Below are 14,342 nucleotides of genomic sequence, written 5' to 3'. Positions count from 1 at the left end.
TCACAATCCTCTTGCGATTTAACAACTTTGAATAATTTTGTATCAGCAAATCTGATCATATCATTTATTGTTCCCATTCTAGATCATTTATAAATGTTAAAAAGCAGTGGCTCATACATATCCCTGGAGCACAGGGACAATAATACCAAAACATAACCCACATTCCCTTAGAGTGCTAGTTCAGCACTCCTTACCTTGCCCTCCCATTTCATCCATCGGGTTTTATCCTCAACCAGAGCCTGCAGCAGGCGCTGAGCTCCTAAGGCTTGTATGCCACGCTCCCGGCTTGATAGGATGCGGACAGCATTCTTCTCTGGGACAATCTTCATGTCTAGCAGTGTCCACTGTCATTCCAAGCAGCAGAGAGAAGACGAGTGCGAATCAGAGCCTGCAGGTAACTGTTTGCATGGAAATCTGACAAGAGAGAGAGGGTCAAGTCAGAGATACACCTCAAACATACAAAGGGGACAGGGTGAACTGCACCAGAGAATGCAGGAAATGGCACATATTTCACTTTGCAAGAATAATTATGCTTTTCGTGTACTGTGTACTACTTCAAAAGTACAGACTGCAAGTATTAGTGCATTAAATGAAAAAGCTACTAAGTCACTCTTTTTTTTTAATTCTTTAAGCTGGACCCCTACAACGCCTTGAAGCACTAGGAGTAGCTAACATTGGCAAGAGATACAAGTGTCCTAGCATACAATTGGCTCAGAATGGTTCACACAGCAGTTGATCCCATAGCTAGCCCAGACTAGGGGGCAAATAATCAAACTACCCACAGTCTGTAAAATCCCATGGGTAATTTTAACCTGCAGGCTTTGCCACAATAATGAAAACAAAAGTACATATGCACAATTGCTTTCATTATTGTCCACAGAGAGCGTTCTGTGTGGGTAATTTTTCTATTGGAAACAACATGCCGAATTTTGATTATACAAAACTAAGCACATTATTCAATTTCCTGCCCTCTCATCTCCCCAGGATTGCCTGTTAACAAAGCGACAAAATTACCCACATTGAGGGTGAGCTATAATCAAAGCCTTAATTTCCACAGGTAAAATACTGTTTGCACTGCAGAAATGGCTTTCATGATCACTCTAGATCAATCAGTTCTGGAGCATGTGAGATCATATATGATTCTCTTGCCAATATGCTTGCTCCTAGGGGTTCACAAATTGAAGTAAGCTTAAAAGAATAATAAAGAATGGTCCAAGATATTTGAAGATCCTCTATTTCCGAAACATCTACATACAGGCATAGCAAGTTTGCTTACCTGTAAACAGGGTTCTCCACAGTCAACAGCATGGGAGCCAACTTTTCAGAATGATTGGAGGAGCCAAACTTAACATACATTATCGCTCCCTAGATACAGTGAAGGACTTTACTCAATATTCTGGGTGCTAAAACACTCACAAGAGCTGGTACCAATGGACAGTAGAATAAATCAACCATAACTAGTGGGCCGACATTGACCCAGTAAAACTCTGAGCATATGCGGGGGTTCCCACACACAGTTACTGGCTCATAAGCCCCAGAGCTTCAGCGTTAACAGGATAGTGGTCTCTCAAGAGGTGGGCAGGCATTAAATATATGGCCAATTTATCCTGCTGACTGCAGATAAACAAACTTGCTTTCTCCATTGACACAAATCAGCCATAACTAGTGGGGTTGCCTAGCTGAGAGTTTCACAACTATTTAACATTCTGGCCCCAGCAGGTGAAGTGTGGACTACTGGATGAACAAGATGAGCAAAACAGCTTATGCAGTCTAGACAATAAAGGGACATGAAGGTGCAAACAGATTTGCATAGGTCTTCAGTGGAAGTGGCCCTCAGATGAGCCACTGAGGTCCCCCATGTCTCTGACGAAAAACTCTGATAGAGTCTGTAGCCAGCCAGAGAATAACAGGGCACTGCATAGTTCGCCACACAACAGACAGATTGTTTTTGGCAAATGCTCTTCCCAACCTATTGGGATTAAAAGGACACAAACTAAAGACATGGCTGTTCTGCTGAGCCTTCCCCACTACAAGCCCCACAGCCTGACTTAGAATTGATCCATCACTCACTTATGTAAATAAACAAACACCAAATCACGCTTACAAACTATCAAGAGGTCGGCTCCTTGCCTCCCTCCCTTGTATATAGTACTTATCTTCGTTCTCCCTCTTTATTTCCTACTCCCAGTTAAGGCATCCTTGTTATAATGTAACTTTATGTTCCTTTAAATTGTCTCTTGTTGATTGGTTAGTTACTGTTACTGCTTAGTTCGATGTAAACCGAGTTGATTTGATTTGTATCAAGAAAGTCGGTATATAAAAGCCTTTAATAATAATAATAATAATAATAATAATAATAAACAACAGGTGAGAAACTGTGTGATGAGGTTGAGCCCTGTGTAAATAATACTCTATGGCTCTCTTGCAATCCAAGGCGTAAAGATACCAATCTCCTCTACATACATGTGGTTTCAGGAAGAATGTCAGCAGCTCAATTTTTTGGTTAACGTGGAAAGCAGTTACCATTTTTGGAAGGAATTTAAAGTGAGTTTGCAGAACAATCCTGTTATGGAAAAAACCTTCAGGTAAGGCTAATAAGAAACCAGAAACTGTAATTTGCTTACTCTTCTTACTGAAGTAAGACTATGAGAAATAACACTTTCCATGAGAGAAACCTCAGGTCAACCAACTTGAAAGAGCGTTTTCATGAGTTGAGCCAGGACCACACTAAAATCCAAAAGCACTAGTGGTTTGCGATTGAAAGCCTGGAATACCATAACCCCTTCATGAACTTAAACCCTAAAAGAAAGAGAAATTGAAGCCACATTCACCTGCTGATGATAAGCTGCAGTGCAACTGAGATACGTACCTTCACTTAAAAGGTAAAAGGGCCTGAGGATCAGACGAAGAAGAGATACTGAACCAAGTCCCTCAGGCTGCAAGGAAAGGGGTCTAGTTACTTGGCCCCACACCATGAACAGAACCTATGCCACGTGAAATTATAGGATTTCCTGGTTGAAGGCTTCCTGATGAAATCAGCATCTCCCCGGGAAGGAGGAGAATGTAGGAATAAAAAACACAAGTTTCACCACTGTCCATACAGCAAAATGAACTTTTACTTCATATTTGGACCCTGACCTGTATTTCAAAAATACAGACATGCTGAACTTCTGATAAAGTTGCAGTACATGACAAGCTCATCTCCTGTGCCAAGCCATTGTTTTGTCTAAGCTTCTGTTAAAGAATGAAATCTCTCTGCAATTAGAGATGGGAAGAGATGATGCTGGCCTGCTGAATGTATTGAGAGGAAGCAGATCTTAAGCTTCAGCAAGGCTCAGAAGAACCTGCAACCCAGCTTCCAATACAAAGACGAGTCCTTACAAGACAACTTCCTAGGTCAGCTGCCATGCTGCAGACGGCTGGCCTATGTGTGTAAGCGTGAAAAGATATAGACAGCATGTGTGTAAATGTGTAATTAAGAGTCTATATAAGTGAGAGAGAAAAAGTATGTGTATATGTGAGCAATTGAGAGCCAGTGTGAGAGAGAGCGCTGGTATGTGACTGAGAGAGGAGAAAGTTCCAAGCAAACCACCCTTCCTCCTGCTAATTCAGAACAATCTCAGGACACCTGGATATCAAACGTTCCCAGGTATGCAAAGCAAAAAATGTTTTGTATCCTCATTTTTTTTCATTACTGGGTCTTTGTGTCTGCTATTTTGAAATATTTTATTGGTATCTAGAAATTTTTGATGAGTTTTTAATTATTGGATATTCCATTCATCTGCTGTTTTGAAATAATCTGTTCTTTTTGTTAGAATGGTTTTTACTGCTATTGCTTTTATATTTCTTGATTTGTTTTATAAGGATGGGTGATGTTTCTTTTTTTCCTTTGTTGCACTGCATACAGAGACTCTGGCTTGTTGCAGTTTCCAGTTCAGTTTTTGTCTGCATGCTTCTAGTTATACGTTTTGGTCTCTTTATTCTTTGTTAGGTGAGGATCAGCACATGTGATTCAGGTGAGGTTTTCTGCTGGCATGCAGTTTCTGTGTAGGGCTCTATAGCAGCCTGACTTGGCCTGTTTTCCTAATAGGAGATGTATTGGTGTCTTAAGGCCTGGTGTAATATTTTCAGTGTTGCCTTTTCTTAGGTAAGGTGGTTAGAACATAAGAAATTGCCATGCTGGGTCAGACCAAGGGTCCATCAAGCCCAGCATCCTGTTTCCAACAGTGGCCAATCCAGGCTATAAGAACCTGGCAATTACCCAAACACTAAGAAGATCCCATGCTACTGATGCAATTAATAGCAGTGGCTATTCCCTAAGTAAACTTGATTAATAGCAGTTAATGGACTTCTCTTCCAAGAACTTATCCAAACCTTTTTTGAACCCAGCTACACTAACTGCACTAACCACCTCCTCTGGCAACAAATTCCAGAGCTTTATTGTGCGTTGTTTAAGTGCTGGAAATTGGTGCTGTTTTGGTGTGGGATGTTTACTATTTATGCAATTTCTGTTCAAACAGAATACGGATCTTTTCCTTGTGCCATTTTTAACAATAAAAATAATACTGGACCTTTATTTTTTTTTTATTTCCGCCGTGAATTGTAATAAGCAGTGTGTCACACATGTGAGTGTGGTCTGTCAAGTGTGTCACGATGGGAAAAAAGTTGAGAACCATTGGTAAGAGTATGGTTGAATACTAAAACATTCAGAGCTAATCTGTAACTGCTCATTAATATGGAGCAGAACTTTTCAACCTTCCAGTTGTCCTCTGAAGCAAACAAATCAATTATCAGCAACCTCCTAATCTAAAACCACTTATGAGTTTAAAAAAAAAAAACTGCTGAGAAATGCACCAGAGTGGAAAAGTAATTTGCTTGAAGATGTTCACAGTGATAAGCAGCTCATGAGTAGATTTAGCGGTCTTCCTTGCATGGGTCTCTCTTTATATAGAACATGAGCATATGGTTGTCTGGATCAAGATTCTCTCGCATGAGAGCAGGTGGGAGAAAGCCTTTAGCACATAGCAGATAGCTCACAGCTTCGGAAGATTAATCTGCAGGTGACTTTCCCCATAGGGTCCATGCAGCATCAGGTGTATCCCCCACCTCTAGTGGAGGAGTCAACAGAAAGGGTCTCTTGATGTGCAGCAGGAGACCTGGGTTTATCCACCACTGCAGGTAAAATTTGATATGCTGACTTAGACCAAAGGTCCATAAAGCCGAGTATTCTGTTTCCATCAGTGGGCAATTCAAGTTACCTGGCAGGATTCTAAAAGTTAGACAGATTCCATGCTCCTTATCTCAGGGATAGGAGGTGGATTTCTGCAACTCCATCTTAATAATGGTTTAAGGACTTTTCCTTCAGGAACTTGTCCAAAATTTGTTTTAATAGCACCTACACTAATAGCTTTCACCACATCCTCTGGCAATAAATTGCAAAGCTTAATTATGTGCTGAGTAAGAAAATATTTTTTCTTATTAGTTCTAAATGTATCACCTAATAATTTAATTGTGTCCCCTGATCTTTGTACTCTTTGAAAGAGTAAGCAACTAATAGTTTACTCGTTCCAATCCACTCATTATTTTATAGACCTCTATCACATCTCCCCTCAGACATCTCTTCTCCAGGCTGAAGATTCTTAATCTCTTTAGCCTTTCCTCATAGGGGAAGCGTTCCAAACCCTTTATCACTTTGGTTGCCCTTCTCTGTACCTTTTCTAATTCTGTTATATCTTTTTTGAGAACTGCCCATAATACTCAAGATGAGGTCGCACCATGGAGTGATACAGAGACTTTATGATATTCTCTGTTTTATTCTCCAGTCCTTTCCTAATAATCCCTAGCACTCTATTTGCTTCTTGGCTGCTGCTGCACACTGAGAAGAAGATTTCAACGTATCAACATCGACACCTAGATCCTTTTCCTGAATGGTGACTCACAATGTGGAACCTTGCATTGTTTAGCTATAATTTATATTACTCTTCCCTAAGTGCATCACTTTGCACTTGTCCACATTAAATTTCATTTGCATACTCCGTCTCAGTTCTGCTGAATCATCACCTTGGAATATCATTTCTGGCATGGGTATCTCTCTTACATTTTCTTGAGTGAAGCCTGAAGCAAAGAATTCATTTAGTTCTCAAAGATGTGAGCCCTTGGGCTGTGACATGGCTGACACAGCCTAGTAGCAAATCTACTAGGCTCACGCAGACAGCTGGTAGACACGTCCTTTCTGGGAAAGGAGCAGGGACTTCACCTATCCCAGCCCCATTTCTCGCAGGTTGAGCCCTTGGGTTCCAGCGGCTGGCAAAGCTTAGGCGAGTGTCCTGTAAGGAGCGGTCGAACAAAGTCAGGATAAGGGCAGAGGTCAGAGCTGGCAGTGAGCAGGCAAGATCCAGATCCAGGCCAAGGTCGGGGCAGGCAGCAAGCATTAATATCCAGGTCCAGACCAAGGTTAGGGCACACAGCAGTTGAAAGCAGTAGTCTGTGTCCACAGCAGAGGTCAGAACCAGGCGGCAGGCAGAGATAGACAAGGTACAACAGGACACAATCAGATTGAACAAGGCAAGGCAGGGAAACAACAAAGCAAGATAAGGAGGCATGGCACAGGAACAATGAATAGCAATCACACTGCAAGGGCAGGAGGACCTGTTGCTGAGGTAAGGCTTAGAAGCACAGCTGGGATTTAAATGTGAGGTCATCAGTGAGTGGCAGTAGCTCTATTTCCTACCACAGGGCTTTTAAGTGGCAGTGCACTGTGCGCACCTAGGGGGCCTGGAGGAGAATAGGCATTGCGGTGTCATGACCACGTCATATGGGGGTAAGTGTGGCCAGTCACAGGGCCATCCCGCATCCGACCAAACATTACAGTAGCCCCCCTTCTAAGCCCCCTCTCCATGCCTTTGGGCTTAAACTACTGGACAATGCATTGATGGAATTCTTTAGTGAATTAAGAGATTTGGACATTGGACACAGGCTCCAACATGTTTTCTTCATGTCCAAACTCCTTCCACGACATAAGATAGTGGAGTTTATGCCACCGCTTGGAGGCAAGGATATCCTGAACTTCATACTCTGTGTCCCCTTTTTAAGTTATCTCCACTGGTTTAGGAGGAGATTGTGAGGGCCACAAGAAAAGTAGAGGATTGAGAAGAGAGACATGGAAGACATTGAGAGCCTTGAGGGTAGAAGGCAGATTTAGTTGATAAGCCACTGGTCCAATTTGTGGAATGATTTGGATTGGCCCAACAAACCATGTGTGAACTTGGGAGACAGTTTCTTAAGACATAGCAAGTCTCCGGGTTTTAGAAGAGGTGCCAACCGGTGCTTTTTTTTTTTTTTTAACTATTTATTCATTTCCAAAAAAATAACAATTCAAATATCTTGATTGGAAATAACACTTAGAGATCAAAATACAATCAAAAGAAACAGATTATTTAGAAGAAATATATCTCAAGTACTTTATCAAACACCAAAATTGGAGAATTTAATGTAAAATTAAGAAGAAATAAAATAAGAAGAAATCAGAAGAATGCTAAGGAAGAATCTTCAAATTATTTCGGCGCCCTAAGCCATGACAATCAAAGACTGATTAAAGGGGGATCAGTATTTTGTCTGCATCTATCATTGAGGAAAACATTCAGTTGGGAGGGATCAAAGAAGACATTTAATTCCCTGATATTTAACACCACACTTACAAGGAAAAAATAACCAAAACAATGCCCCAAATTCAAAACATCAGGTGCATTAACAGAGAACATTTCCTTTGGGAGTTGGTGATCTTAGCTACTTCTGGGAACATACAGATTTTAAGCCCTAAAAAGGGGATCTCTTTCTTTTGAAAAAACAACTTCAAAATGAAGTCATAATCACAGTCTAATGCAAAGGTGACTAACAAAGTATAAAGTTGAACATCTTCTGATTTTTCAAGAAAAGAAGAAAGATGTGAAGATTCTAGTAGATCAGCAGCAGCGGGATCTTCGCATACTTGATTACCTTTCTGACTCATTGGAACATAATAAGCTTTCAATATAGGAGGTAACAGACTTTCAGTAATAAACAAATTTTCCATAAAATATTTGCGGAACAGCTCTACAGTAGAAGACATCTTTTTCTTAGGAAAATTAATAATCCTAATATTCCTATGGCGAACCACATTTTCAAGATTTTTCATCTTGTTTTGCAAATATAGGTGGCCAGAAGAAACCACGTCAACGGTTTTCTGCAAAGCTGTCTCCTTAATTTCATAAGAGTCAATGCTAGATGTAATATCAAGTAACTGAGAATGTGAAGCTTGGACTGAGTTGGAGAGGTCTTATTGCTGTGAAACAAACTGTGCAACCTGAGTAGAGAGATTTACAATAGCTTCCCTGATAATAACCAATATAATAGTTGTAGGCTTAATCAAAGGAGCAAACAGTACCTCTTTAGAAGCGATCCCTTCCAAGAATCTAAGAAAATGAAGCAGGTAAAGATTCGGCTCCCTATGCACACCAGTCAGAAGAAACATGGCTCAGCTCTGGTATTTGGGCACCTCCCGATGCCACCAGTATAGTCACTCTGAAGTCATTTGAGCGCGACGGGAGAAAAAATGCTACCATTGGCAGTGGCAATGAGTGGCCCAGGTTGCAGAGGAATGCAGTGCATCTCTGGGGTTAAAGATGACTCCAGGTCTGGGACAGCCACCAGCAGACCACTGCTCAGCAAGCAGTCCAACACCTCATCAGAGGAAGAAAGAAGATCCAAGCTCCGGGAGATGTGCTTATCCATCGGGCCTGTCGGAGTAGAAGACTCAGAAGCTTCCGAATATACTCTTGCCTTGCCCTTCCTCTTACCCATAACCAGAGGAAGAAAAGTGAGTATAAGGCAAAATGTTCGATAAGATAAAAGAAGAATCACTCCCATTGTATGCAGACTTCTTGGATTCCTGACTGGCACCTTTTGTCCGCTTGTTTTTTATATCTCTCAGCAGCTGTTGTAAGGAGTTGATGGGTCCTCTGCCATAAGTCCTTGAGGTCCTGGCTCAGGATGTTGGCTGCAGAAAAGAGGACTGATACCGGGACAGGAAGAGGTATCCGCGGATGTGTGCCAAATACAATCTGAAATGGAGATGATCCTGATGAATCTCAAACATGGTTGTTGTGGAAGAATTCTGCCCAGGTGAGGAGAAAACACCCAGTCATCCTGTTGTTCCTCAGGACTCCCTTAATAATGTGGTTGGTCCTCTCCGTCTATCCATTACTTTACGGTTTTACAGGAACAAGAAGTCCAGAGAGATTCCATACTTCTTGCATAGGCTTTTCCAAAACTGAGTGGTGTATTGCACTCCCCGATCAGAGAGAATCCATGAAGTAAGAAGATATATGGAAAAAGAGGTGGGCTAATTCTGGTAGGGATGGAAGTCCAGGGAGTGGTGTGACGTGAGCCTTCTTGGAGAACCGATCCAACACAACCCAAATGGAAGTACAGCCAATAGAGGTAGGTCCATGATTAAGTCCATGGCCACATGGATCCAGGGTTTCTTGGGGAATGGCAATGGCTTTAACAGTCCCCAAGGGCAAGCGTGGGAGCTCTCGTTAGCTGCACAATTGGGGCAGGACTCTATGTAGTGCTGCACATCACGCTTTACTTGAGGCCACCAATAGTGGAGAAGAAACAGTTCCAAGGTTCTAGTGATTCCAGGGTGGCCTGATAGGCAGAAATCATGGGCCCATTTAAGTACTTTCTCTCGCAGGTGTTTGAGGACCACTATCTTTCCCAGTAGGACAGGCACTGCCGCAATGACCATGATTGTTGCCGGATCGTGGAAGGGATGAGGCGATTCCAGGAAGCCTTTGGCCTCAAAGGACTGAGAAAGGGCACCAGCCTACTAATTTTTCTCTGCCAGTCGGTACCCAAATTCAAAGTTGAAGCAATTGAAGAATAAGGACCATAGGGTTTAAGCACTTGGCTTGCATAAGATATTCCAAGTTTTTATAATCTGGGAAAATCATAATGGGATGTCTAGCCCCCTCCAATAGATGGCGCCACTCCTCCAGAGCCAATTTCACGATTAGGAGTTCTCTGTTCCTAATGGTATAATTCCTTTCCATGGGAGTGAACGTCTTGGAGAAGCAGCAACATGGCATGAGAGTTGCTTTATCGTTGTGTTGAGCAAGGACAGCCCCTACCCAAATGGCAGAATCGTCTACCTCCACAATAAAGGGTCTAGACAGATCCAGGTGTTGGAGACAGGGGTCTTGGAGAGTGAAGGCTTGAGGTAACAGAAGGCTTCAATTCCTTCCTCAGACCAATGTCAGATGGTCTTAGGAAGAGTGGTGAGGGGAGCTGCCAGAGAGGAATACCCATGCACAAACTGCTAGTAGTAATTAGGAAAGCCAAGAAACCTTTGCAGAGCCTTAAGCCCAAAGGGATGAGGCCAGTCTTAAATAGCCTTCCTTTCTCTGGGTCCATACGCAGACCATCCCGAGAAACAATATAGCCCAGGAATGGCAGTTCATTCTGCTCGAAAGTGCACTTTTTGAGTTTGGCATACTAGTGGTTCTCTTGGAGTCTCTGCAATTCTTGTCTCATGTGCTTGTGATGCTGTGCTAGGGAGCGAGAAAAGATGAGAATATCACCCAGATACACCAAGACATGGGAGTAAAGGAAGTCCCTGAAGATCTTGTTAACCATACATTGGAAGACAGCAGGGGTGTTGCAAAAGCCAAATAGCATGACTAGGTATTCCTAATGGCAGCCACGAGTGTTGAATGCTATCTTCCACTTGTCCCTCTCCCATATCCAATACCACTTAAAAAATTCACCTCCGCCAGGCCTATCAGGGAACACTACAAAGAGTCACTCCAAATTCCAAAGGCCAAAACCTACCAACATAAATCCTTGAGTCTCAGAGCCTTCTCATCAGCAGGTCCAGCTCTCTGGAACTCGATCCCACCTGATTTGAGACAAGAGCCATGCTCTTTAACATTTAGGAAAAGACTAAAAACTTGGCTTTTCAAAAAAGCATTTCCAAGCCTTGAATAAAACCTCCTCTCACTAGCACTAACTCGTATGCAATAATGGAATGTAAACACGAATCAACCAACCTCAAACCCTCTCTCACTAATTCCTGCTGAATATTTATCATACTATTACCATTCACAACTGTCATATTTATTCATTTGATTACCTATGTACCGTTTCATAGTCTTATTTTTTCACTTGCTATTCTAATGTATCAATAGGCTGAAATGTAAATATTGTGCTGTTCAATTTCTCCCCTTCCATCCCAAGTTTATTTTCCTTGTTTTTTGTAACTTTCCCTCTCCCTTTTTCTGATTCACTGTATTTAAAGTTCAAGGTTCTTATTGAAAATATTGTTTTTTACGTTACGTTATGCTTTACACTCCTTGTTATTTGTAAACCGGGTTGATGTGATGCCTATCATGAAACTCGGTATAACAAAAACAATAAATAAATAAATAAATAAATAAATATCCAGATAAGACTTTAGGCTTCCTTGAGATCCAATTTTGTGTCCCACGCAGGTGGTTGAACAGTTCCATAATTAGGGGCAGTGGTTATCTGTTTTTGCAGTTTATAGCGTTGAGGCCCCTGTAATTGATGCACGGTCTGAGGGAGCCATCCTTCTTGCCCACAAAAAAGAATCCTGCCTCCACTGGAAATAAAGGGCAGATGAAACCCCGCTCCAGGTTCTCTTGGATATAACTGTACATGGCTGCTGTTTCAGGGGGAGAACAGTGGGAAGACCCTGCCCTGAAGGGGCATTTTACCCAGGAGCAGGTCAACTGGACAGTCGTAAGTCCTGTGGGGTGACAGTGTCTTCACATGATTTTTTACTAAAAACATCAGCAAATACTGCTCATCGAATACTTGCCAAAATTGGAGATGCCCAGGCAAGGGCAGTTGTGGCCAGTAGCAACAGCATATACAGTAGGTCACCTTAGTTCGATCCATGGGAAAGCTGGGGACCTGCAATTCAAAGTGCATTCTGCACTGGTTGATGAACCCCCGGCAGGCCCTAGGGTCTCCGTCATATCTGGGTGGTGGAGGAAGGTGTAGCATGAATTGCAGATGCTGGGCAGGAGCAGCTGGAGGACGTGCTGGTGCAGGTGTAAGCATATGCACCATTAGGGATTCCAGTCAGACAGCCTTGAAGAATATCGGTCACATTGTTGAAGTGGTCTTGCTGCTGCTGGACCTGGAAAGTCAATCCTGAGATAGCCTGAGCCGGGGTCAAGTCCACCGCGTTCATGGCCTTAGCAAACCATCACAGATGTGAGCCCTTGAGCCGTGGTGTGGTTGACGCAGCCTAGTAAGCGAATCTACTAGGCCCATGCCGACAGCTGATGGACATTTCCATAACGATGGAAATCTAGCTGTAGTAATATAACTTTTTCATTGAGTTTCTAACAGATCTGTATTCAGTTAATTGATTTTTGAAGGTTGTTAAATTATCAGAGGTCATTTTCGCTTGAGCCTTTGGAGAGAACTTTTCAATAATTGTAAAGAATGGGAAAACCATGGGGCAGTTTTTCTTTATTTGTTGGTTTAATAGGGGCCAGTTTGTCTGCTGTTAAGACTGCTGCCCTAAGAATAATGTAAATTACTTATAATCTAATCTTAGCAATCATCTATATTACCCAATGTTTTGCTTTAATGAGTATAAAGTAATATGGGCCCATTTTGCTACTGTTGCTCAATCTGAAATCCTTCACATCATTACAAGTATGAACTCCTCAACTTGCCCTTTGAATCCCTCTTCCACTTTGTTCCTCAAAGTTATACATCAGGAACAGTTGAGTTTGTAGTGAACATTGTCAACTTATTTATTTAAAAGGAATTTATATCCTGTGCCCACCAAAGTTCAGGGTGGGTTACAAAAATACATTCATAATTAGTTGTCAAAAACACAAAAATAGAGTAAGACAAGTCAATAAAAGAACATAAAAGGTAACAGATAAAAAACACAATGTAAGTAAAATAAGATCAATTATTTTAAAAAAATTAACAAAGAAGAGGATTTGTGTCTATATTGGGTCGCATAGGTCTGCAAAAGCTTGATTGAATGTTTTAAAGCTTTCTTAAATTCCTTTGGATCGCTTAAGATTCTCAGTGTTAGAGGTATTGAGTTCCAAAGGATCGGACCTGCAATAGAGAGTTGTAACTGGGGGAAGGGATTTGCAGAAGAAGCTGATTCTTCGATCTTAAATTTCTAGCAGGGATATACAGATGAAGGCTGGCAGATAACCAGGCATTATTACTGTAAATGAGGGTGTGCAAAATAGTTATAATTATTATATTCAAGTTAACTTTCAGTCTCTCTGAAGAAAGCTTCCACTGAGTTAACAATGCTGTCAAATTACTGGCCCATCTTGTCTCTACCTTTTCTTGCCAAAGTTATTGAATCCGCTATTTTGCAGTAATTATCAAATTTGTTTTAATATAAATACCATATTTGACCAATATCAATTTGGTTTTCAGAAGTTTCATTACACAGAAACTCTTCTTTCCAGTTATGACACAGTTCAACGAAGTTTTGATTCAGGAAAAACACACATGCTCATTCTTCTAGATCACAGATGGCAAACTACAGTCCTCAAGAGCCACAAACAGGCCAGGTTTTCAGGATAACAATGAATATGCGTGAGATAGATTTGCATACAATGGAGGCAGTGCATGCAAATCTCTCTCATGCACATTTATTGCAGATATCTTAAAAACCTGGCCTGTTTGTGGCACTCAAGGACTGGCTTTCGCCATCCCTGTTCTAGATATTTCCTCAGTCATCAATACCATAAACCATAACATGTTATTACATTGTCTTTCTGGCTCCATTCTATCTTGGTTTACACATCCTCCCTCTTACAATGTCGTCAATGGGTTAGAATTAACCAGGATCTTACTATCCAATTCAAACATGTGTGCGCCAAGGCTCTGCCTTGTCGGTGGCTCTCTTTGATGTATACCTTACAACACTTTGCCACCTTCTGGCCAGTGTTGGGATCCATTTCAAGCTTTATACAGATGATATACAATTATTTTTCACTCTTAAAGTCATCTTGGGCCTTAACTACTCAATTAGTATCTCTCTGTTTTTCTACCATTTGCAGTTGGTTGTGTCACAACAGATTGTCACTCAATTCTGCTAAAATAGAGATCATAGGAGTAGCCTAGTGGTTAGAGCAGTGGGCTACGAACCAGGAGACCAGGATTTGAGTCCCACTGTCACTCCTTGTGACCAAGGGCAAGTCACTTTACCCTCCATTGCCTCAGGTATAAAACTTAGATTGTAAGCCCTCTGGGGATAGGGAAATACCTACAGTACCTGAATGTAATCC

General features: G+C 41.7%; 1 protein-coding gene across 5 annotated transcripts in view; it reads right to left on the bottom strand.

Annotated features, from left to right (window-relative positions):
• Positions 1 to 14,342, bottom strand: part of AMBRA1 (autophagy and beclin 1 regulator 1) — a 206,001-nt gene that overhangs the window by 188,252 nt on the left and 3,407 nt on the right. For all 5 annotated transcript variants that reach the window (XM_029582359.1, XM_029582360.1, XM_029582361.1 and 2 more), the window contains exon 2: positions 195 to 414. In XM_029582359.1, the coding sequence (XP_029438219.1) occupies positions 195 to 329 (135 nt within the window). In that variant the 5' untranslated portion in view covers positions 330 to 414. The remainder of the gene's footprint in view (positions 1 to 194; positions 415 to 14,342) is intronic.

This window comes from Rhinatrema bivittatum, chromosome 17 (assembly GCF_901001135.1).
Source record: "Rhinatrema bivittatum chromosome 17, aRhiBiv1.1, whole genome shotgun sequence".
NCBI classification, from domain to species: Eukaryota; Metazoa; Chordata; class Amphibia; order Gymnophiona; family Rhinatrematidae; genus Rhinatrema; species Rhinatrema bivittatum.
This window is presented reverse-complemented; position numbering and strand designations above follow the sequence as displayed.